The sequence below is a fragment of the Sycon ciliatum genome, chromosome 4 (assembly GCF_964019385.1).
Source record: "Sycon ciliatum chromosome 4, ocSycCili1.1, whole genome shotgun sequence".
NCBI lineage: Eukaryota > Metazoa > Porifera > Calcarea > Leucosolenida > Sycettidae > Sycon > Sycon ciliatum.
The window spans coordinates 12,022,834-12,047,990 of record NC_088646.1 but is presented as its reverse complement, the minus strand read 5'-3'; the positions used below and the strand labels follow the sequence as shown (position 1 = coordinate 12,047,990).

At 48.0% G+C, this 25,157-nt stretch overlaps 3 protein-coding genes across 3 annotated transcripts; all 3 read right to left on the bottom strand.

Moving 5' to 3' along the window:
* Window positions 1–938: 938 nt before the first annotated feature.
* On the bottom strand, window positions 939–7,981 carry LOC135814513 (seipin-like). Its single transcript, XM_065327636.1, has 8 exons — window positions 7,472–7,981; window positions 6,546–6,612; window positions 6,261–6,339; window positions 5,080–5,147; window positions 4,005–4,139; window positions 3,169–3,269; window positions 2,579–2,898; window positions 939–1,868 (listed from the first exon to the last, which is right to left on the bottom strand). Exons 1-8 carry the CDS (start codon window positions 7,648–7,650, stop codon window positions 1,426–1,428), a joined length of 1,392 nt encoding a protein of 463 aa, XP_065183708.1. The 5' UTR covers window positions 7,651–7,981; the 3' UTR covers window positions 939–1,425.
* A 1,643-nt stretch (window positions 7,982–9,624) lies between these two features.
* On the bottom strand, window positions 9,625–16,541 carry LOC135814512 (uncharacterized). The gene is made up of 3 exons (XM_065327635.1): window positions 13,747–16,541; window positions 10,841–11,052; window positions 9,625–10,612 (listed from the first exon to the last, which is right to left on the bottom strand). The coding sequence occupies exons 1-3, from the start codon at window positions 16,252–16,254 to the stop codon at window positions 10,573–10,575; spliced, it is 2,760 nt and encodes a 919-aa protein (XP_065183707.1). The 5' UTR covers window positions 16,255–16,541; the 3' UTR covers window positions 9,625–10,572.
* A 1,212-nt stretch (window positions 16,542–17,753) lies between these two features.
* Window positions 17,754–25,114, bottom strand: LOC135814509 (uncharacterized). Its single transcript, XM_065327633.1, has 8 exons — window positions 24,299–25,114; window positions 23,560–23,757; window positions 22,286–22,401; window positions 21,534–21,634; window positions 21,239–21,285; window positions 20,524–20,601; window positions 19,682–19,781; window positions 17,754–18,908 (listed from the first exon to the last, which is right to left on the bottom strand). The coding sequence occupies exons 1-8, from the start codon at window positions 24,911–24,913 to the stop codon at window positions 18,784–18,786; spliced, it is 1,380 nt and encodes a 459-aa protein (XP_065183705.1). The 5' UTR covers window positions 24,914–25,114; the 3' UTR covers window positions 17,754–18,783.
* Window positions 25,115–25,157: the final 43 nt, after the last annotated feature.

The window sequence follows — 25,157 nt, the reverse complement described above, 5'->3', positions numbered from 1 at the left end:
CTGGGCCAATCATTGAACAACACACACGATTGCCTCCAGGCCATGACTGCTTTGTGTAACAACGGGATCTACCTCAGGGGTCGTCCACAAAATTAATACTGATCAATATTTTTTTAGAGAAGATATTCGTTGGGGGAGGGGTTGGGTCTCTGGTTGTCTCGTCTTAGTTCAAAAATATCGATCTCCACATGTGGATGGGCACTGTTACAAACTTGTAGTTGATGACCTACAAAAAGTGAAAGTCAGCCTCGTGAATATTGCCACGGCAAGGTTTTGCGACCATGGCTATGGTAGGGTGAACCTAAACATAAACCTGTGCATGTTCGTTTTGAGGGGGGTCTGGGGAGAAATGAACAAATATCGTCTCGAAAATATAACCGTATTTTGGATCACCGGGCCCCTTACAGGCAAGTTACTACCACTGTCGACTTACCTAGTAAGCTCTGAATGCACTTTGCGGCTTTGAGCACTCTCGCAAACCAAGAGAGTACGAGAGTGCTCAATGCTGCACAATAAAGCTTACAAGGCGAGTTATACTGAGTTGCACCGTACACATATTTCCTCAGAGAGTATGTCCAAAAAAACCCGCAAGGGTTGACACAGGTTGAAAAATGTAGCAATAAAGTTGTTAATGACACGATTGCAACTCATACTCAGATTTCCCGGGCCTTGAGCCAATCATCGAACAACACACTGGCTCGACTCTGAGGCCATTAAACTACACTGAATTACACTGAATTACACCTAAATCAACCTAACTGTCAGTGTAAACTCTACTTTGCAGCACGGAGCACTTTCCCAAGCCAAGGGGCAGTTTAAAAAAAAAAGCAATAAATAAAGGGCTGAAAGGGCTGAAGGGTTGGATGCCGACTACACCATCGCTGAGTGGCAGAGCACCGCTGGCCATAAGCGAGGGTCCCTGGTTCGAGTCCTGGTGGTGACAGTTAAATCTTTTTCTTCAGACTTTTCCCGTTTGCAAGTGATGAATAAAATAACGGGTAAGATTTTCATAGAGCATGGCACAGCATGAAGGGCAGCTCCGCATCGAGACTAGAGAAGGAGAGCTAATGACAAATAAAAAAAATAGTAGGACTTTGTTTCCATATGAGCAAGTTCAGGATTTATTGTGGTCGTGGTCGTGGCTGTGGTGGCCTGGTAGTATGATATGAGCAAAGTAAAAATGTGGAGATGTGGATAAATCTGTGAAACAGTGGATACAAAATTTGCACATGAAAATGTTTTCAACTCCCCGACCAGCAGGAAGCTATCTTGCACAATGAATGCACACACCAAAGAGCTAAATCAAGTCCAGACAAGAAAGATGCCAGGAATATGCTTGACTAAACTGGACAAGACAAGAATCAAGAGCATGCCGTGTCACCAGTAAGGCATGCCATTGCATTGGCGTACGTACTACTCACGGTGTTATGCATGACGCCGCCGTGCTTCTCCTCCCTGACCATCTGCACCGCGCGCTCCTCTCTCCACGGCCAGCAAGACGATATCGTTCAGACCATCACTCTCATCATCATCATCATCATCACCGCTCTCATCGTCGCTATTAGTATCATGGCCAGCATCAATATCGGCGTGTGCATGCTGCAGGCCAAGTACTCTGGGGGCACCATACTCGTCCACACCGTCACCATCGCTATCAGCACCAGCAGCACCGACGGCCGCGTCGCCTCTGTCACTATCACGGTCATTGCCTGCGTTTTGGCCACCGTCGCCTTCGCCATCAGCACCGTTTGGGTCGGTGTCAGTATCGACATCGGCATCATTGTCGTCATCCGGTTCGTGTAGAGGATGCAATGCTCCGAGTTGCTCCGGCTCTTCGTCACTGATAGCCTGGCCAATGAGCAGCCCTCCTGACACAATGACACAACAACAACACAGCACGTTACAGCATGCTGAGATGAATTAGAATCCTGCGAAAGACAACTGAAGCAAAATTACTTGTATGATTCAAATGCGTCGACTTTGCATCAAGGTACTGCAGTCAACTCCGCGTATAACGACACTCGACGGGGTATCAGAAAAGTGTCCTTATTCGCGAAGTGTCCTTATACCCGAAGTCTCATTAGGCCATGGTAAAAATTATCTTTGATTCTCAAGTACGTGCGCACCGACTTTTGGCGGCGCACCGACTTTTGGCGGCGCACCGACGATTTTTTTAATTTCTAAGCATGCATATCGCGCATGAGAACGGTCAATGCGAAAGGCATGAATCAGGGAGTAGTAAAATACCGGTGTTTTTCTACTCCCTGGCCTGAATAACAAACATGTGACCATGTACATATGTGTGACCCTATCTTTGGAAATAAAAAAATTGTGGGAAATGAAATAAAAAAGCGCTCGCTCGGACCGATTTTCACAGGCTCATGACCTGAGAATCAACTTTATTTTTTACCATGGCCTTATATGACTGTATTACATTTAGATGTGACTTTGCTCTGGGCATGGGAATTCTGTCGTTCTATCCACAGTGACCACAGTCGTTATTAGCAAAGCTGACTGTACTGTACAGCTAAGTGCATGCAGAAAGAATGCCTGCAGCACCTGGAGATTCAAAACATACCTGGACCTGCCCGTCGACGCTGTCTGCCTTCCAACTGCCGCGCCACATCATCATTATCCCCTGCTCGCCTTTGCTGAGCCCCTTCACCAGCAACGGCACCAGCATCGGCTGCAGGAGCGCCACCGCCGTTTGCCTGGTCTTGATTACCTTCACCGTCTTCATCGTCGTCATCGTCAGCTCCCGGGAGTGCAGGTAGTGAGATGGGCAGGCGGAAACCGAACAAGTGGAACAAGATGAGTGCAGAGACTGTGCACAGGAACCACATGACGCTTGCAATGTACACAGCCGCGCTTATCACTGGCCAGTAGTACATCATATACCTGAACAACATGATACACACACACACTCACACACTCATATCAATCATACAAGATTGCCAATGACTCACACCATCGTGACAATCACTACTCACACCACATTGTACATTATACATGTAGATGCATGTGCGCTCCCAACCTAGCCGGCTAAATACATGATTGTATGTATGTATCACCATCCGTTGCCGAATACTGGTCTGGACGAACTGTGGGGTAGCACTGGTCATGAGTACAAGATATGCAGTGTATAGGTCTATTTAGCATCGGCCTCACCTGACGCCGGAGAAACGTGCATCCAGGACTAGACTAGCCGAATAGACCTGAAGTTGTTTCGTACCGACAACCACCTCGGCGTATTTGAAACCACTACCGGGCTGCAGAAATAGAGTTACAGCATTGAGCAATGAGATCAAAGCAAAGGCAAGAAATGTACAGCGTTGAAGGGCAATAGTTGAGCACACGTTCACTGTGCCTTGCTGTCCATGGCAAAGGAAACCAAATACTATTATTATTTATTCTTCTTTTACTAGGGAATTCCCAACAGGCGTCAGCGCCTTTTTACAGGGAACCCTAGGTAAAATTTGATGGATGAGCGAAATTCAGCTGGTGAACTAGGCATGCGGCAAGCCGGTGGAAGGGTATTCCACCTGGCAGCGCCCAAATAAGAAATTGCACTAAAGCCATATAGCCCAACACAAAGACATGAACTAACTAGCACTCCACACCGAAATTTGGGTACTGATCGAACAATAAAAATCATGAAGAAAGGAGAGACAGATAGATACCAGTTATACCTTACTGTCCATCAACTATAACCAAACACTCGACAGGCAGATCATGCGATAACTTCGATACCCGATAACGGCGATAAACCAGCATTACATGAAATTGACACTTGTTGATGGCCTGACAGTCAGCTCTTGCCCACAGTGGACACACACACCGACACCGACACACACACACACACCGACACACACACACACCGACACACACACACACACACACACACACAGACATACACACACACACACAAATGCATAGACACACAGACAGACACACATACGAAAGTCAGTTACACAAGACACCCTGCTCCCACCCTATAACCATACCGAGGTGTCTGTGAAGTTGTCTGCAAACACGATAAGAAGCCACTGGGACTCCTCCAGGAACCCAAACAGCATTGGGAAGATGTAGAAGAGCAGGCGCAGGGTGGACAACAAAGGAGAGCGGTAGCGGAGAATTGCCTAGCAAGATATGCGCAGAGGAGCAGTCACAAAGGATCCTGAAACGTATGGCTAAAGTACATAAGTACATGGGCTGAAGCAGCCGCTGTTATTTCAGGTTTTTTCAGCACACTACACAGTACACTGCACAGTAGCACTTTGAAAACACAAACTGCCAACCTGGAACTCGTTATTCGAAAAGGATGTGAAATTGCAAAAAGTAAACCGGCATGAAAGATAGAAGTGTAGTAAAAAAAGTTGATACATCAATGAAAATTACTCCAATCGCACACATTTCTAGGTGAAAATTGGTCTATGCTCACAAATCGCGAACTAAAACCAGTGTATAGGTTTCCCAGTTTACAATAATCTCCCACAGTTAGGCTGTGTTTACACAAGAATTTTCAACACGGGTTGAGTTCAGCCCGGGTCGAGTTCAGCCCGGGTTGAACGTCTGTACGAGAGACAAAACAGGTGGATATTTACATGAAGACAGTTGACCCGGGTCAAATACTGATATGCCGCCAAAGGTCCACTTCTAGAGTCCTGCATGGTCACGTGAATACTTTCACGCGAAATTTGCCTGTGCAGTGCTGTTCAAACCTGGCGTAAGATACGCACAGAAGTACGGCAGTACGATTTCTCGAATTCAACCCGGGGCGAAATTTCAACCCGGGTCAAGCTCAATGCGTCATGTAAACGCGCCAGTCAATCTGTGTTCATGGCGGGTTGAAACTTGACCCGGGTTGAAACGCCTCACGTAAACGCAGCCTTAGAGCACTTTGACTTTGATGCCAGTTGAAAAATGCCTTGCTGTCCACTAGACGTTATTGCGATCAGTTCAGCCAGTAACTCTGAGCTCTGCTGATGAGATCGATAGAGCTAGCTGTCCGCAGATTGTATTCTTCAAGCATAATGTGTGTGTGTGCTGTGCATACGGTCGATAGCAGCAATGACTCACTGTTCTAGCAGAGCTCCAGCGCAGGGCCTTCTCATCATCATAAAATGACAAGTTGACCATGAACATGCCTGAATGGTCATAGACACACACACACACACACACACACACACACACACACACACGCGCGCACACACACGCGCACGCACACACACATTCGTACGGATATATCTTAGTCCACCAGGCATGGTGTATGAAACTGTCTGGATTCAGGTTGTCATGAAAATCATCCGCTGTACAGTACATGTATGAAGACATTGACCAGCTTTGTTATGAGCTGCAACATTCTCTTTCACAACATAGTGACTCTGCTTCCTCTTTCATGACACGAACACTTATGAGTCTTTCAATGCATTCTGAATACAGTACGGATCGGCTATAGCGTTGGTGTTTGATTTTCGTGAAAATATCACTATAGGCGATATATTACTGCAGGCGATATGCATACTTAGGTATGCCTGAGTCACATGTGTGCATGGTGTCATTCGAATCAGTGCAGCGTGCAGAAGCGTGCTGTGCATGTGACTGTGCAGTACGCGCAGTGCAGAGCTACTTCCTGCGGAAACAAAAACTTCGTGACTTTTGACATGAGTTTTCAAGGAGCTGCTGTGCTCAACAAATGTGTTCTTTTGGAAGAGAAACACTTCAACACATTCAATCGACATATCAACAATATCTACAGGATCGATTAGTGGGAGTAGAGTCTCAGTCTGGGTCGCCATCGCTCGACTCATCACCGCTGAAACCGTTCCAAGTGGCAGGTCGATCGACGCGTGATGTCGATTGTCGTATGTCACGGAGAAGCTTCTCCGCGTCCATGATCACTATAAGAGGTATATTACTATAGCCGATCCGCACTGTACCAGTAACTGCTACTTCTACTCACGCACTGTTCTACTTTGAAGTACATGCAGAGTGTGTGTGTGTGTGTGTGTGTGTGTGTGTGTGTGTGTGTGTGTGTGTGTGTGTGTGTGTGTGTGTGTGTGTGTGTGTGTGTGGTGTGTGTGTGTGGTGTGTGTGTGGGGTGTGTGTGTGTGTGTGTGTGTGTGTGTGTGTGTGTGTGTGTGTGTGTGTGTGTGTGTGTGTGTGTGTGTGCGTGTGTGTATGTGTGCATGTGCACCTCATTCTGTGTGGTTGCGAGAGTCCAACACAACGCTATGAGCACAGGTAGCTGAAGAACTAACCAATCCCTCGGTTGACGTCAGATTCTGGAACTTCTAGGTTGACCTTGACATCATAGAGCTGGTTCTTGGCAAGTACGTTCTATTAGAACACACACAGACACAGACCTGCACTCAGTGCGGCAAGCAACAGTCCGATGTACCATATGCTTACTACGGTATGGTAACCCAGAGCCAAACCACCTACGAGTCTAGCTCCGGGATGTGGCCATGCAGTGAAGCACACTCTAATATCAACCTAACAGCTACTGTAGGGTGGACACCAGCCAGCAATGAACAGTGACTTACCACTCCATCCTTCTTCAGTTGTATAGTGGCTGTCGGAAAGGAACACACCGATGCGTCACAGTGTGTGCTGCAACATAGACAGATTAACACCAGTCACACTGAGCCGAAACGACAATACATAACTTGCCAATGAAGCGTACAGAAACTGCAAAGCACTGTGTACTGAGCAGCGAGTGATGCTTTCTTGCAGGGATGCAGTCTAAGTCGCTGAGACATGACAAAAAGCACTGGAGTGGAGGCACCAGTGATGCCTTGCTGTGTACACAATGTGCATAGAACATGTATGCGCATACGTTTTGACGCTGTGAAGCGACGTAAACAATGAACAAAAATCATGCATTATGACGTACATGTATGAAATGAACTAGCTACCCTTAATACAACGAGATCACCCTTATAACGATAATTCTTGGTCAAATGCAAATAGCGCGAGCTCCGGTGTGGGGAGCAAACCCTTTCTTACAAATGCAAATATCGTTATAACTAATATAATGAGTAGGTCGACTGTATATTCTTGTGTACGCGTACGTGTTTAGCCATTTTGGATGCTCCCAATGCACGTTCTGCAAAATACAAGAAGGGCGCGTACCTCTCCGACATGGATGTCCTCCAGGTGGATACGTCCTGGTATGAAACCTCCCTACAGTACTAATAGTAACTTCTGTGCCGCATATGTTACCAACAGGGCTTTCCCCCTGGTTGCACATGGACATGATAGAATGAAAAAGTATACTGACAGCATACTGCAATCGTGCCTAATGTTGAGGAAATAAAGTCCCTTTTTGTAAATTATTAAATTACCCGTGGTCCGTGCACTCTCCATGGTACAGAAAAGTGGAATGAATTGATAATTTATATAGAAGAAAAAATAACGTACAATTTGTAGTAGCATACAGTATAGTACAATAGTAGTGCGTAAAACTCACTCGAATTCGAAGTGGACAGGGGCCACATGTTGCACGGGTGGTACAATCGATTGGTACAGGAACAGGTAGGATATGACAGAGAACCACACGTACAGTGAGAAGAGGAGTAGTGCCAGCAGAGTACGAAGGAGCGACCACCGCACAAACCCAATCGCCCTTCGAAACATCCTCACAATCATCACCACTTGCTATTCAGTCTCTACGTGATCCACAAGACAACCCACTGGGCACTAAGAAGTTACAGATTGCATTGAAAGTACGCCCTGAGTGATAGAAACAAGCTTATCTTCACAGCCATAACCTTCAAGAAACCAGTAAGAATCAACCAGACCAGGGTAGTATGTGACATCGACAGGCACAGCCTGCAGCCATCCAGCCGGTGGAGCGACACGGTGGACGCGAAGCCGTAGGTACTAGGTCTACATGAACTACCATTGCACCCTGCATACATAATCAGGCTTCAGCTTTGCAAAGACTGCAGTCAAAGCAATCGCAAGGGGAAAGGGCATGCATGGGGATTCAAAGGTCTTTTCAAATGTTCGAAATTATTTTCAGTTCGCGGGCATTTTTGCATTTTTTCAGCTCAAGTCTGCGGTACGTACTACCGCCGCCGGTAAGTACCCGTAGACACGGGTGCTCGAATCAGAAACGATTTGACAGGTGTGCAATTTCTCATCTGTAAATCTCAACAATGTCAGAATATACTTTTGGAGAGGCGATGGAACAGGGAAGAGAGTCTGGCTTGACCCACCTAGCAGGAATTCAGAACCTGGGTGCGCTACAACACAAGCTACAGCACGCAGTATTAAAAATAGTCGTATTTCCTTCGGATTTTTTACTTGAAAATTGGGTGCTCGAATCAGAAACAGCAAACTCGTCAGATCGTCTCCGATTCAAGCACACGGGTCTACCATCGTCTACGCTTGGTATGGCAGTTGAGGGCAGGGAGTAGCAACTTACTACTTCGTTTTTGAGAGCAAGATGGTCAGTGGAGCCGCAGATTCAGCAGGTCTTTGGCAGCACCGTACCGTGGACCCACATCCTCGAATCAAGGACCCAACAAAAAGTGGGTCGCGAGTATTTCAAAAACCGTTTACCGGGCAGAGCTGAAATTTGGCATACCGTTAGCGGGCCGTATGTTGATGGTATTTGTGAAAACTAAACGAAATCGGAATAAGTTTAGGTACAATTTCAGGCTGTTTCTGTTTTGGTACCCTGTATCTCATTCGAGCACCCGGGTCTACGTACATGCATTGTATTCCCGGATATCCGGATACTACTCGTAGACCTACTGCTCATTTCTTTACTACTGACAACCAATGCAAGAGACCTTGTGGTTACCATGGTTACTCGATCTGCCTAACAAGTTACATGACTGTAACCTTGTGCCTTGTGGTTATGTACTCTTGCTTGTTGTACTCTTGCGACAGACAGATGTCAGTACAAGCAAGAGTATAATTATAAGCCCCTGACTTTGCGAACTACTACTCTACTAGCACAAGCATGTGTTCCGATCGGGTACTTGATTTTTCTTACCCAGTATACTTTAGTACATGTACAGTCAACTTCGCTAATAACGACTGCTGATATACATGTAACGACAATTCGCGAATAACGACAGAACTTCCATGCCCAGAGCAAAGTCCCATCCAACTGTAATACATATAATGGGACTTCGGGTATAACGACACTTCGCGAATAAGGACACTTTTCTGACGCCCCGCCGAGTGTCGTTATACGCGAAGTTGACTGTACCTAATTCCCCGGGATCATAATCATAATACTCTTGGTACATGGGGCATATGTGCCCCGGCAATATGAATACCGGCCAATTACCTGTATACAGCCCAAAACAGTAGGGCCCAGAGGTGTACAGTCACTCATAATATTACCGTATATCACCAGCGAGATACTGGCCAAGCTTTGTGACTGGCCCTGTGGTGAGTCTCGCCTGCATCTCGTGAAATGCTTTCGTTACAATCATGTGTATGCGCTATACACACCGTGGTACGGGCAGCTGAGCCTCGACCATGCCGGAGAAACTTGGACCAGTAAAACCAAGAGTACATAATGTACATTATGTACTCTTGGTAAAACTGATCTGCTACTACTTCATACAATACCACATCTGCAACTGAGCTGAGATTCCAGAGTCAACGAGTCGTAGGAGATTCAAACAAGTATAAAAAAACGTCGCCGTAACAAAACAGTAAATATACGACAATGGGGCAATTGAGGAAAGTACAAACAACTCTGTGGAGCATTACAACAACACATGACAGTCTGCGTATGCGCTGTGTTCTAGCCAGGCAAAACGGAAAATGATGCAGACTGAGCAGCAGCATAGCACGAAACCTGGCGAAACAAGGTGGAAGAGCAACGCTGCAGAGCGAGAGACAACTGGCTTCGACACAGCAGAGAAAAAGAGACAGATAAAAAAAGACCAAGAAAGAGAGAGAGGGGGGGGGGGGAGGGGAAACGAATGGCTTGAAACCCATCCCAGACTAAGGGTACCAGGGATCCCGGGACTGCTGGGGAACAGGATCATCAAGAGAGAGAGAAAATAGCAACAACCTGAAAACACAAATATAGAACCTACAATGCAGCGCCCACAGGTTGATGCTGGGCTCCCAGTCAAAACAAACCTAACAGTGTACTTCAAAGTATAAATTGCAATGCTGTCAGCATACACATAGCATGGGTCATCGGTTATGCATGGAAGCACGGAGTCGATATGTAACACCCACATGCTTGCTCGTTTAGCAACTGCTTTGTTAGATGAGAGTTCAAAATTATAACTCGGAGGGGCAGCGATTTCTAAAATTAGATAATTTATTAGAACTGCCTCTGAATGTGAATGCAGTACATCATGCAGTACTTGGCGCAAAAAAATGTTCAGAAAGTACAATACGAGAGAATTGTTTAAAAAGTGATAAGAACAAAAATGCTATTGGATGAGTCTCAAACTATCATAATTAAGAAGTGCGGAACATTTATACCAACCAAGCTAGCTTCTAAATCAGTGTGACGGTCGGCTATAGCGGCTCAAGTGGACCGGCATGATTGCCCATGCCGGCGTCCGTACATATATTATTTGCAAGTTACATCGTTGCTTCATCATCAGACGAGTCAGACGAGTCCCTGTAAGAAAATACAGATGGGGTGTAACAGGAAAGAGTAAAAAAAACGTTAGGTGATAGCAAGAGCGAGCCTGCACAAGCACTAGCGAGTGCTGCGACGGCAGCACTTCACATCACATGACACAAAGTGACCAGCAGGGAGTTGAACCCAAAGCATGGTTATGTACAACCCTGTATATGTCATGCACACATGCGCACACACACAAACACAGGATGCTGTTGCACTTACTCCAGGTCAACCTCTTGCAACATTGAGGCAGCACCGCCCATCTGGATGGATTGCTCCCAATTCTGCAGCATCCACGTAGAAAACTGAGCATGAAACAACATTGTATCCATGACTTGCTTCCTGTGTTCCAACTCCAAGCGCTGAATTCCATCAATGGGCATCAGGAGAAGCCGGACAGATGTGGAGCTTATACTGTTCAAGATGTCCCAAGCCTGCAAACAAGGCAAGAAATGCACACACCCACACCAAAAATAGAATATACTGCTCAACTTAAGATTCTGCCTAACAGCACCCAGAGTGGAGCTGCACACTCTTGGGGGTTATCTACTCTTGGTTTGGACCAATAACATGAAAGCCCAGTGCGAAACAGACTGTAAAGCCTGGTTCACAGTCGACGCAACGCTGATGGTACGGGACGTAAGGGCCTGTCGGGACAGCTGGAGTGAGCTGCAAATCCTGTACGATTCATACGACATGACATGCAGCAGTCGTTGCGATGCTCAACGTCAAACGGCATGAGTCATAACTGACATAAGGCACGGTCCGTGACGGGGTGACTTTCGGACCTAATTTCTTGTTTTTCGAGACTTCTTTTCAATAATTTCTCCTTGAATGAAGCAGAATCAAGTTCACAGCACCAGTTTTTCATGAAAAACAAAAAGTACTTCTAGCCCTTAAAGTTGTGCCATCCAAATAATAGGGACCTTTCGCACCCCGCGTACGGATACGAAACGAATGCTGATTCGTCACCTGGGTTCGAGGATTCGTCAGAGTCCCTGCGGAGAACTCGTTTTCGCGAATGGAAGCCTCTTCATTCGTGGCACGCTCCGAATCCGTCAGGTACACATTTATTTGGATAGGTACTCATGTTTTGCAAGGTACACATGTTTCCCATGATTCCATGATCCATGCACGTGTGCGTGTAAAAACCCGTACGCCAAGCTACCGGCGCCCGCGGCCGTATTCGTAGTTGCCATGCACATTTGCATGACGACTTGCGAAACCTGAAATCTGTTTTCAACGAAACGGTTACGAGCCGAATCAAACTTTCGTTTCGCATTCGTTTCGTAGCAAATGCGAAAGGTCCCTAGTAGCCCCAGGAAATGACAACAGCTAGTCTGTCACACTCCTGAACTACCCCTAAATACAATAAGTAACACAAGATCTTATCTTGCTAAAATTCAACTCAAGTCGTGTTAGCCATTCTGTGAGTTATCATGGGAAGCGTAATATTCGAATGCCAACAATTTCCAAGTACGAATTGGGAGTAGTCGGCGCACGACACCATCTCCTGTTCACACTCGAATTGCTGCCATTTTGTACGCTTGAGTCCCCCGTCTATGGTGCGAAAAGTTGAATCAATTCAACTCTTCCCGTCGCTTCCCGATCTGTACGGTAATACGGTTCCGTTCCCGTGCCTGGTGTTCACATCGGACGGCGTCAGACCGTCCCGTCCCGTCGCACCCAATCAAATGTGAACTAAGCTTAAAGTAAGGCTGCAACGGGTAGGGGTTTGGCTGGGTAACGAGTTCGGGTATTTCTATCCGGGTAGCACGGGTATCCTATCAGGTATTTCGACATAGCTTGTACAGTGAGTGTGCACTTGCACTACATGGAAAGTAGTTGTTCTCTTTACACGCACCGTTGCGAAAACACCATACTCCAACTACCTGACCGGGTTCTCAGGAGCAAACTGCTACTCGAATACTCGCTCTAATTACGGGTAGCACGGGTACCCTACCACTCGATGACACCCCTGGCTTAAAGTACACTGTACCCCGGAGTGTATACAGGCTGGCTGCTTATACGGGCTTGCAGTAAATAGGCTACTGTAAAACAGGTAACTATTGCGACGTAAAAATGTTTGCGAATTTTGCGAGAGGCGCCGAATCGCAAACTTTGAACAACGCAAACTCGCGCCATGTAAAGTTCAGTGCAACGACTGACTCGACTGTATCGCAAACATTAAACAGCGCAAACCAGTCTCAATTTGTAAAACGCAAACATTTCTTGTCGCAAACGTTACCCGTTTTACAGTATTCACACGATGTGCAAACCCACGTATATGGTAAACTTTGCTAGAGCTGAATGTCAGGTCGTTGGATGGCAATGTCAATGGTCCTGCTTTGTGCCAAATTATCACATGATTTGGCAGTCAGATACCTGCTTGAAATTGGCGTACAGTTACACATACCATTGTTTCAGCAGCTTCTATATACTCGACCCAAACACCGTCTTATCTTATGCGAACTTTAACGCGGCCACGTGCACATGAACACAACTCTGCCAACTTCCAACATTCACTGTCTCTCTCTCAGCACATTCGGCATAATTATGCTTGAAATCTCAAAAAGTATAATTAGGCCAAAACAAAAAATAGGCTTGTTTCCGGTCGGCAACCCCTCAAAAAGGAGACTCGGTCGGCCGGAATGAAACTTTTTTTGGATACTTTTTTTGGTTCCTGGTATTGATGGACAAGAGCACCTACACATGTACATTGTACATATATCATGGCAAGGATCAATGTCAAGGTTGACTGACTCACTGTTCTTGTACAGCACGTGGTGTATTCCTGTTTTCGTACATCCTGAGAAATCAAGCAAATAGTTCGAGTCCTTCCAGCTCCGTTATTCTAGCTTGTATCGACCCCGGAGGTTTTCGAGCCGACAACTGAGAATCTCTGCTACCTTGTGGGTGTTTCGATTGTGGAATTCGGTTGAGATTTGACTGAGTTATGACTCGTTGAGTGCACTTGCACACATGGCATTGCCACCGTTTGTATACATTTGGGACCAAAAAAAGTTTCAGAATTTGGGAAAAAGTGGCCCGGTCGGGCGACCGGAAACAAGGTCATTATTTGTTTTGGCCTTATGTACATGTACCACACTCCCACAAGTTCTACTTACATCATTGGCAGAGCAGTTGTCCATTCTGTGTTCATTAATGCTGAGCACAGCATCCCCGGGCATGCAACCGGCCGACGCAGCAGTGCAGAACTTGTCGACATGGCTTACAGTCACAATCTCAGTTGGCTTCTTGATGTTTGCGTCTGTACTCGTGCTGGATTTCTCCGAAGCCTCACTCCAGGTGCCGATAGTGCTCGTGCTGTGCTGGTAGAGGACAAAACTAGCCAAGTGCAGGCCAGGTGACGGCCAGTCAAACTGCACCGTGTGAACCATACTGCTGCCGCCGGACAGGTCCAAGCTGATGTCGAAAGACTCGTTGTCCCAAGCATTATTCAAGCACGGCATTAGACCTGCTCCTACGCTGGACGTGTGCATGGTCGGAACAGCACTTCTGACGCTAGTTAAAGAGCCGCGCCTGGATCCTGTGCGGTAGTCTTTACCACTAGATGTCTGCGAGCGCGAGCCGCGTAGTTGACATACCTTGGACCGTGAAGGCAAGTCATCATTCTCCACCGCATACTTGGATGCTGCACCCATGCTTTCGACAATACCGCGGAAAATCGGCGACTGTACGTCATTGTGAGGGAGAGAATGTGGAAGGTTTGAATCGGACTTGGCATTTCTCATGTTGAATTCATGATAATCTAAATTGCTACTAGCACAAACCGAAGCTGGTCGAACGGGACAGCTGACCATGGAATCATTGTCAGAACTAGATTCAGGCTCGCCTCCTAACGTACTGCTCTCATCTGAGCCCGATGTTGGTGTTTTGCCTGAGTCTCCTGTTACACCATTCACGTCCAGCCCCGAAGAGCAACCAGCGGATGCACTGGAACACCTCCGGAACGAAAATTTCATTGAGCTCGTATCGGATATTGCAAATGGCAAGCCGTAGGTAGATGCTGAGCCTGTGGACAAACGCTGCCGCATGTTCCTGGGTTTGGGCACCGGTGACTTTGACCCACTGCCTGGAGACGTTTCTCGCGATGTAGATGGCTTGCTGGATGTCAATCGGCGCGCAACGGACTTGATGCGTCCTGCTGGCTTTGCCGTGGGTGACGCAGAGTCGGCGGAATTGAGCTCGGGCGGGCTGCGTGCCAACTGGACGGTGGCGAGAACCTGGGCAGCCTCCTCGCCGACAAACACCACTACATCTAGCGAGGGCAGTGCGCCAAGCAGTGGATAAGTAACCTCCTTGGCAGCAATGGCCAGATCATGGTGATCAACACCTTCTTCCATGCTGGAAAGGGACACGTTGTCCTGGGTACACGCGCTCCTATCACCAGTATATGACATTGAAGACTGAGGACTGCTGTCGAGAGACTTTCTAACACCATCATCCGGAGTGATCAAACTGGGGACTGAGGCAGACAAGCAAACCTTCTGCTCCTTAGGCGCACTCTCACAGGGCCCATTGTAGCAAACTGATACGGTGCTTTTCAGTGTCTTCTGCTCAATTTTAGGACGTTTAGGCTTTGCTGGCGGCAGCTTAGAGCCTGGAGCTTGGCCCAGTGCCGCTGCCTCTGACGTAAGTGAGTCTCCCTCTTCACTCAATGTTTCGCCTACTAGAGAGGTGCTGATGGCTGATGGTTCTAGCATACTGCTTTCCACCACGACAGACTGTTGCGTGTCGGCAGTAGCACGAGCAGCGAGACAGCATTGGGCAGCGTCACATCCGGGCAAGCCAGTGCACCCGCAGCTCATGACCACGCTCACGGTGCGATCAACGCAGCAGCGCCAGGTGTAGTCCTCCTTGAGGCCATACACGACGATTTTGTCGCCGCTCCGCACCTCGGTGCTGTCGTTTCCGTTGAGCAGGCAAAACGACGTCTTTGCAGTCGTGGTGAAGCGGCACGGGTGATACTCCTGTTTCTCACTGCCGAGGAACTGCTTCTCTTGTGCCTCTAGCTGCTTCAATAGGTATTCTCGCTCTTTGAGCTGCTCTTTCAGGCAGGTTAATCGCTTGTATGCCATTGTCCGCCGTGGCGTACTCGGTGCTGTTGCACCCACCACAATTTCCTCAGCATCCTGCTTTTTCACACGCTTCATCCAATTGACTATTGATGTCACATCTGCGCAGTCAGCGTTCGGAGACTCGTCGACTATCGCGTCAATCTCCTTCTGGATGAGATCGACCCTTGATTCAAATGACGATGGCCGCGGCTTACATCCGGACGAGCAGCTCAGGATCCTGGCAACCCATATCACAGCCTCCTCTCTACTGCCTGCAGTGAGCTGAGCTTTCCATGACGACTTGTGCCCAATCAAATTGAATAATCCTGGGTGTTTGTTATTCTCCACACACTGCGTGACAAATGCAGATGCACCCTTGATATTGAACACCTGAGGGTTTGCATATACCTCTGCTGTTGGATCAATATACTGTTGGCTGGCATCCTGGCACGGAAACAGCGTTAGCTCTTCATTCCACAACACTGCGAAAGCTAGACTCGAGTCGTCCGGACCACCTACACGCCTCAAGTATCCCACATGTCTGATTGGAGCCATGGCGCAAAGCCGAATGGAGGGTGCTGCCCTTCAATTGGCCTTGAAGAGGAAGCAGTTTCTGCGGTAAGCAGCACCCGATTAGGCTCCTACACTGGCCATCATGTTGACGTGACGGGGACGAAAACCTACATCACTGCTCGGGACAGCTAACAAAGCTTCCTCATGCTCACGTCAAACTGAAAACGGTGAAGATCTCGTCAAACTTCAAGGCGTAGCAGAAAAGGTGATCTCCAACTTCGTAGACCTACAGTCAATGCAGACCAGGACCGCCGGATATGCAGTTTGTAGATTTCCTCACCAAAAAAAGCTTGTTGACCAAACGATGCCTGCAAGAGTACATAGTTTATGTACTCTTGATGCAAGGCGTACAGGAACCTGAGGAAGTACCAGAGTACGGTCGTATTAAATTTTGACTTGGCAGCGTTGCCATGCCTGCATGCGCATATGCACTGGATGGATCATGGCGCAGCTCAACATATTTTTGACTTTTTCAAGTTTTTGTACCGCGGCTCGATACGGTGTAACATGTAATTGTTGATTGGTGTACTGTATGTAGATCTACGGTACAAAAATTGTTCTGTGCATATGCGTATATGGCCTGTTCACGAGCGCGTTACTACCGTTAGCAAGCCGCGAGCTGTGCACTTGTGCACGTACACGGTACACGACGCGGTACGGAGATCATGCATGGTAGATCTACGTAACCACTGGTAACGACTATGAATGTTTGGGGAAGAGCTTTGCAACAATGCTGGCTGGCTTCCCTGAAACACCTGGACATGGCCAAATATTAAAATGGATGTGGGGGAGCGCCGAAAAAAAAGAAACGATTCTACCGGCCCCGGGGCATGCTGGAAAGCCGAAACCTGACTCGGACTACCTCTACTGGCTCTAGCTCTGACTGAGTGTACCAGGTGTACAAACATGGTACATGTCCAGACTTGAGAGAAAATGTCTCAATCACTCTATACTACATTAAACTATTAGTATTACTTTCTTCTACAGTCAAACAATCCGGCCAATGCTGTGCTAGCTAGCTCGACTGCATGCAGCAGCCAGATACTATGATAGTGCAGCGCAGATCAGTCGACTTGTTCATGCAAGCCACCATGCCACCGTGAGCGATGAAATACCGCCTACTATACTGTCTGCCTGCTGCATGCAGTCGAGCTAGCATTCGGCGGAGTTTTTTGGCGACGACTGGTCTGTACTCTGTAGGTCTTGTTTTCAGGCTTCTTAGCTTACCGTATACATGCTTACCAATACCATGTGGTGGAACTTTTTAGTTCTGGTGAACCTAATAAAGCCCGGTGAGTGCCACGGTCTGATCAGCTAGCAACCTGTCATAGCCGATAGTCGCAAGCTGCACTACTTTACATTCAGTGAAAGCCTTGAGCATATGTGCTGGATTTCTTTCTACATAATAGCAGCGGAGTACATTATGTACTCTTGATAATAGCATGCTCCAGTGGCATATCAGTCAGTCAGAAGGCCTTCCATTGGTATCATAATCATATTGAAGGTCAAGCCGCTGAAACTTCAAGTGGCAAGCAAAGGGAGAAGCCGCAGTGATGGGAAATTGAATAAACGTGGAACCGTGAAGCTCAGCAAAGACATTTTCCAAGAAAGGACACACACACACACACACACACACACCACACACACCAAACACACACACACACACACACACACACACACCACACACACACACACACACACACACACACACACACACACACACACACACACACACACACACACACACACACACACACACATACTGTAGAACGGGTAATTACAGGCATTTTGACAAGCTGCCTTAGAAAAGTATGTACAATGCGCTGGGCTACCTGGTCTGAGCAGAATCCGTGTCTAAGGTATCATGTAGCGAAGTCCACACTGACTCGAAAAGAACAAAATGTGACGCTGTTCGCGGATTCTCAGGGACACGTGACTACATGTACATGTACTATTAAACGTTCGTGGATTTTAATGAGGCAGAAATCACTTATAAGTAGGCCTAGGTGGCCTGGGGAGGTAAGATCACATTCTCTGTGAAGGCCATGTAGCCTGCTGTACCACCTAGCCCAAGCCACGTGAGTCTTTTAAAGTAGAGTCCATTTGGGGAGACACCACTGAAAAGAGGCATCACCCGGGCTGCAGCGACTGTGCCATACGGTTTCACAGCGCCCTGATGATCAGATACACATGCCGGAACAGTGCATTCAGGGAGACGTGTCGTACAGGTTGGGCCGCTGAACCTGTCCTAGCTGAACTGCTGTCACAGTCTATGTTCACCTCAGGATACCGTCACGGCCAGAGCAGACTGAATGCTAATGGCCAGAGCTGACTGAATGCTGATCACTACCCATATAGGCGATACGGCCCTCTCCAAAGCAATCACCTAAGCCGGCTGAACAACTCACAGTCGCCCGTGACTGTCTGGATTCACCGTCCTTGTCGTGGGGATGAGGCAGATCTCACCAGACAATCATAGGGAGAAGAAGCCTCGTAATGCCTTCTCGCTGATCATAGAAACAGAGTCTCAAATCGCTTCATGAGACTGTCCAGCACCTCGGGCATAGCAGGCGTATCCAACACAGCCGTGGGGATGGCGCCATCTTTCTGATTGTGCAGCGTTGGCGGCAGAGAAGCTACAGCAGCAACACACACACGCGCACACGCGCACGCACACACACATACACACACACACAAGATCCCAGGTAAGAACTAAGAAGCCCAAATAGAATGACGATTAGTGTCCCGCTCTCCATTCCAATTCTGCCCGGTCTTCTCACAGTCAAGCAAGGCCATAGAGTGCAAAGCAATAATACCTGCAGTCAGAACGATAGCAAAACCTATGACTGGACTACAACTTACTATGATAATGCGATCTACTGCCTGTTGTGTCTACACTCACACAAGGTACTCTTCAAGTTCACCAAGAAGAAAGACCATATTTTCCTTACGCATGCGCAATATGACATGTGAACATGTAGTCATAATAATAATTATTATAATAACTACACTACATATACATAGCACTGCCCTAGAGGACCACTATTACTGAGTCCTATAACCAGGACTAAACTGCGGCATGTTTTACCACTCATCTGACCCTGCGGGGGGGGGGGGGGGCGTAGTACTAGCTTGGCATCATTTGCTGGGTCTCTTTAGCGGTGGTTGCCTGACAGCCAGTCAGCTTCCCGTAGCATCAGGGGGGGGGGGGGGGGGCATGCCGCAGCACACGAACCCAAGTATTTATACAATCAGTCTTTCAGTCTATCAATACATCTCCCAACCAAGTACATGTATACTCGTTAGAGTCGAATTATTAAATTTTCTTGCCTTTTGGTCTGTACAACGACCACGACGCAGCACTGAACACTTCTAGTAAAGTTCACTGACATTGGAAAACTGCACGTACCTTTCATTGGTGATCCTGGCTCGACATAGATTGACGGTGCGCTGCTCTCATGAATATGTACATTCATCAGTTGCTGCAGTAGAGTATTCTGATGAGGAACCTGACCAGAAATAAAGATTGACAGCGGATACATGCATAGCACAGTGCAAGTTAGCCCAGTGGTTAGTGCAATGATCTGATGTGCAAACGGTTTGGCACGGTCGACGATCCTGTAGTGTGGTACAGTTCGGGCTTGTCATTTTGCAACCACTCCTATGTTCATTCAGCCTTGATCAGGACCTGACATTGCTAAGGAGGAAAGGGTGACGAGGAAAGTACGAGTAATGGCTGGTTTGTGACAGCGTCCTCTGCGTGATTGCACTGGAACCCACAAAACGCATCCACCCTAATCAGTGAACCTGCACGCACTCTGCATCACCCCCCCCCCCCCCCCCCCCGTAATGTTTGCATACCGAGTCCTAATCTTCTGCTACAGTGCATAATGCCTGGCATCAGTTGCCGTTTCACACACTGTGACACATTCTTGTACAGACACAGAACAGTCAACTTGCTGTGAATGCCTCAATCATGCCGGTTGACTTGTCCAACAAAAAAAAAGGATGCGATGGATTGAAATGACTTCTGTTGATTGTCAGACTTCCACAAGCTGCATAAATAGCACTTCAATAACTGGTCGCTTGTTAAAATATTGTTTCATGCAACCATGTGGGGAGGGGGGGGGGAGCATATCTTATAGAACACGACCAAACCATTGGCACTGGAACGCATAAAATAAAATACCTCTAACTTAACTGGCGACGGGTGCCGAGCACAATATGGATCACTGGCCATGGCTAGCTTACCTCCTGACGTGTCAGAAACTGTACGGGCAATGGCTCCTTGTTGGAGTATACCAGGGGTAGCAGAATGAGACGAGGGCCCTGTGCGAATCACACCAGTAACAAAAGAACCATCGCACCAGTGACAAAGGAAACAGGGCCCCGGACAACATAATTCACCTGGAACATACACATCAACATACAGTACTCGTGTTAGATGCGCTCCATGTAGCCGCCATTTCGGTTTCTATGGCATCACATTTTACCTGACCACATAATCGCTAAGCAGCTCAGGATCTGTGTGCGCAGTATCGCAATGTGTTTGGCCTCGCCATGTGCGCTGCACAGTATGCTGGTTCCGCATGCGTACGCTTGCTTCCGGGTCCTGCCGTTTTCGAAGCGTACTCTTTGCGCATCTCACCTCTCTCTCTCTCTCTCTCTCTCTCTCTCTCTCTCTCTCTCTCTCTCTCTCTCTCCCCCCGATGTTTTGGGGTTATCTTGTATTGGTTGTTCTTCCTCATAACTTGATACTGACTGGATAATGAATGGACAACGGTGGTTTGTGTTCTGGTAGTGTAAGCGTGTGTATGTCCAGATTGCTAGGTCGTCCGATGTCGAGATCATTAGGCTTTTGCCAACCAATCATGATTGCATCCTGTCTGTTTACTAAGCCAGACAAGAGCTGCTCATATGGCATACGGACATTCAAATATTCAAACATTCAAACACACAAAGTTACCTTTGTGCCCTTGAAAGTGCACAGCGGGACGAAGTGATTTCTTGAAGCTGCAAAAACGCCCGCGTACACACACACACAAACACGCACAGACATGAGTACATGTACGTGTACATGCATCTGTGGATGCTAATGATCTCCGGCAAATTTGAACCCACTCAACAAGCATGGTTGGTCCACACCAAGTGTCCGTAGAACTAGTCATGTGACTGAATGCTGAGAAGAGCGAAATACCCCATACCGTCGAGGCACACAGTGCCACCGTCGCAGCGCATGGCAGACCATATCTGTGACTTACAGTCATAGCCCAAGACTAGCGGGTTCTTCAGCAAGGTATTGCTGTCGCTGGAGTGATGCATTGTTGCCAGATTTCCCCATAGTAGCGGCAGGTAGATACCTCTGGAAGTGGACAAGTCAAACAAGGCAAGGAGAAACATCAATGGGAATCAAGTTACACTCGGAAGTCTCCTGATGTTCATCATCCTGGGTGCTCTAAGGTTGATCTGTAGTACAGATCCATAACCAAATTATCCCTATCACATGCTCACGCCAAAACATCAGGCGGTTTTGAGCCCAACTACCTTGTGTGTTTTCGTGTGGATGCATGCAGTGATATGAGAGCGCGGGTACGTGATGTCATCCTAGCCGCGTACCTATAAGTGGTGGACTGCACATGTATAGGGCTTGAAAGTGATGACGTCAGGCGTTAAAATCTAACGACAAAGTACAACTTTTGGATCCACTCTGCCCATACTCCATAGCGAAGTACAGGGTGTGGCGGGTGGGCCCCTCGTGTCGCACACAGGTGTGATTTTTGTAGCAAGAGTGGGTACCTGACCAGGAGGGCCCAGTCCAGTCACTGCCAGCGGATGTGTCACCCTACTGAGGAGTTAAACCATCCAAACGGGTATGGATCCATACAAAACTGGATCCAAGTGGATCAAAAGGTCAGCGTTGCCATGACTATAGGCTTTCCGTGACGTAGCACTTTAAAGCCCTATTGTGCGAGACTGGCTGGTTTGTTACCATGGTTATCGAACCCTAACATACCCGACATCCGACTGAGGCGACGCATACACGATGATTGGCCGCTGTGTGACGTTGGCAAGGGAGAACACGTACAGCTGCGGCATGGTCTGCTTAGCAGTCTCCCACAGCTCCGTTGTCTAGCCAGGACCAAGGAACACACACACACACACACACAAGATAAACAAACTCTCTATGGAATATAGTCGGCTCCTGATGTATAACTAACACCATTGTACAGGATACTTACTTCTTTATAGCTGAAGTTCTTATAACAGAAATGCACTCACGCCCGCATCATAGACAAGGAGCATGACCTCCTGGGAGGCTGATCAGAACAGTACATGACATTGTCCAGTTGTGTCAAAATGAAATTCAACCTCATGGATATAGCAGCCCAGGGAATGCTTGGTCCTATTTAAATACTAGTACATTACACATGCACGCATGTACACGTACACACACACACACGTGCGTGTGCCCCCCCCCCCCACACACACACGTACATGTACACACGCTCATGCACACCCGCGAGTGCACGCCCCCCCCCCCCCCACACACACCCCCTCCCCCCCCCCACACACACACACTCTATGCAGTGAATGAGGCTTTGCTATATTCCGACGAGCTAGGTCGGCACAGTTGCATTTCACTTGCCAGCACTTCACTACTTTGACCTTTGCATGGCAATGCTCTGTCAAGTTTAGCGGACAGCTTTTTTTGGTAGAATACCAGGGGCGTAGCACCCGCTACGACTGGTACGACCATGGCCGTACCACTTTTCGAAAAGTGTGGTCCGTCCGGAACGTGCAAAACCGTAATAAAAAAATCAGGATCCATCGATGCATATGCGCACTCAGTCAGACTTTGACCTTTTTCTGGACTCGTACTCATAGATCTGGCATGCATCTGCAGTCGTAGATCTACTGAGTACTGTACTCGACTCGACTGCACACTGCACAGTCCCAGAACGAAGGATTTTGTGTCTTTTTTTACAAAATTTTCCCGGGGGACCCGACCCCCCTCCAACACGGCCTTCGGCCGCGCCCACCGTCTTCGGTCGTACCACTTCCAAAACCCCTCCTACGCCCCTGAATACTATTAGCATTAGTTCTACCTCCACCACATGCGCTCTCTGGCTAAACTATTAGACTAGGCCTAATTCAAAATATCATGGGGGTGTCCCCGTATCCCATGCCCCTATTTCCCCATGCACTTCAAAAACTTCCTCTGACGCCTCTGGCGCAAACCAGTCGTTGAGTATGCTGACTACATGGTATACTCTTTAACAAACTTACCTCAGGTAATAAACTAGTTCCACTGATCGCTGCACGGATTTGCCGGTCCTCGCTCCATCGCTTGTAAATGACAAACTGAGCCTTCATATCATGCAGTGAATGCAGAACAGCATCTCTCAGCAAGTTTGTTCTGTCGTGCACGCCCCAGAAGCCCATCGAGGCAGCGTGAAACAGGGAGTAGCCATCACCTTCATCCACCTGAAAATCAGTGCAACGTCACACACATACACGATCATATGAATGTGCACACACACACACACACACACACACACACACACACACACGCACACACACATACATGTACATATATACCGGTATGTGTGCAATAAGGGTTGTCAATACTTACCAGCATGTGCCGCATGAGAATAGCAAACAAAAACCAACATCATGCGGCTCAGGGCACGGAGCATGCAAACAAGTCAATTCGTCTTCGTCCAACCAGCCATGCATTTCATAGGGTTTCCAGATTTTCCGGAAACTCCTGGGCATTTGGCCAAACCGGCATCCACGATAGAATACATAGCCGTGAACAGTAACACGCCACAGATGCCAGTACTATGACCGGTTGGCTGTGCTAAAGCAGGAAATCTCACTACACTGTAACCGTGGTTACTATAAAGTTAGTTATAAACCTTTTACTATAAGAAGTCATTGCAGCCAGGACAATGCAGATATGTGCGCTGCTACCACTCGGCACTGTACCAGGTCAAGTGTTGAGCTTATGCAGGCTAGGCCATACCTTCAGTGGCATGAGCGGTGCACACGCTAGTCGCCGCAGTTCCTGTACTGGACTGCCAGGGATCTGGATCATGTTCTTGGCGAAGCTGACCACCACGTTGAGTGCTGGTATACTGCATTCCGTGTCCGCCGTGTGATACAGACGTTCCAGCTCAACGAACAGGTTACCATCCACCGGTACCCAACGCTCCGGGTTCGTAGCCTTGACCGACCATTGAACGCACACATTCCAGTTCAGCGCTCCTGATGCTTCCAAGATCGACAACGCTGCGGCGTCCAACAGCTCACTGCGAATTCCCGTTCTCAGCTTCTCGCTAAATCGCTCCGGCTGAACGCGAGGATTCATATCCCATGGCAGAACGAACGTGGTCTCCACGGCCCTCTCGAAGCAGAAGAACCCGGTGTGTGTGTCATGCCGCAGAGCTCCTGTGGCCGTGGATCGGATTTCAGCGGCGCTCTCAGGAGCGGCGACGGACAGGGTCGTGCCGGTTTCCTTCCAGTCCTTCAAACTGCCGCGCCTCCAACCTGCCGACAACATCCGACCGGAGTTATCAGCACTAGCTGGAGCGCCGGTCCCTCTTTGCTGAGGCCTCGACATGTCTTCGGAGTCGTCCATTGCCTAAACTTGGCTAAAGCTCTCGATCTCCTCTGTCGAAAGACGAAATTATTCGTTCAACGAGCACTTTTCTGGCCCTTTTTGAACACGCACAACGGATGGAGAGTAGAAGTAACAGTTAGTTGTGGAGTATTTACATCACAAGAGCCGAAGCAGGGTCAACGATGTCCGAGGAAAGCCTGCGCCACGAGACACCGGACCAGTCTAGACTAGAGTACTAGTACTGTAGTAGAGGACCTAGGCT

What these genes read in the sequence shown, in the direction of transcription:
- LOC135814513 (XM_065327636.1), bottom strand. Translation starts at nt 7,650, where the DNA reads ATGATTGTGAGGATGTTTCGAAGGGCGATTGGGTTTGTGCGGTGGTCG. An exon ending in GCTGGAGCTCTGCTAGAACA is followed by an intron (nt 4,140 to 5,079) that starts GTGAGTCATTGC and finishes ATATCTTGCTAG; the next exon opens with GCAATTCTCCGCTACCGCTC. An exon ending in GCACGTTTCTCCGGCGTCAG is followed by an intron (nt 2,899 to 3,168) that starts GTGAGGCCGATG and finishes CATGTTGTTCAG; the next exon opens with GTATATGATGTACTACTGGC.
- LOC135814512 (XM_065327635.1), bottom strand. Translation starts at nt 16,254, where the DNA reads ATGGCTCCAATCAGACATGTGGGATACTTGAGGCGTGTAGGTGGTCCG. An exon ending in ACAACTGCTCTGCCAATGAT is followed by an intron (nt 11,053 to 13,746) that starts GTAAGTAGAACT and finishes CCTTGTTTGCAG; the next exon opens with GCTTGGGACATCTTGAACAG. An exon ending in TTGCAAGAGGTTGACCTGGA is followed by an intron (nt 10,613 to 10,840) that starts GTAAGTGCAACA and finishes ATTTTCTTACAG; the next exon opens with GGACTCGTCTGACTCGTCTG.
- LOC135814509 (XM_065327633.1), bottom strand. Translation starts at nt 24,913, where the DNA reads ATGGACGACTCCGAAGACATGTCGAGGCCTCAGCAAAGAGGGACCGGC. An exon ending in CACCGCTCATGCCACTGAAG is followed by an intron (nt 23,758 to 24,298) that starts GTATGGCCTAGC and finishes ACTGATTTTCAG; the next exon opens with GTGGATGAAGGTGATGGCTA. An exon ending in GCACTTTCAAGGGCACAAAG is followed by an intron (nt 20,602 to 21,238) that starts GTAACTTTGTGT and finishes TGATTCGCACAG; the next exon opens with GGCCCTCGTCTCATTCTGCT.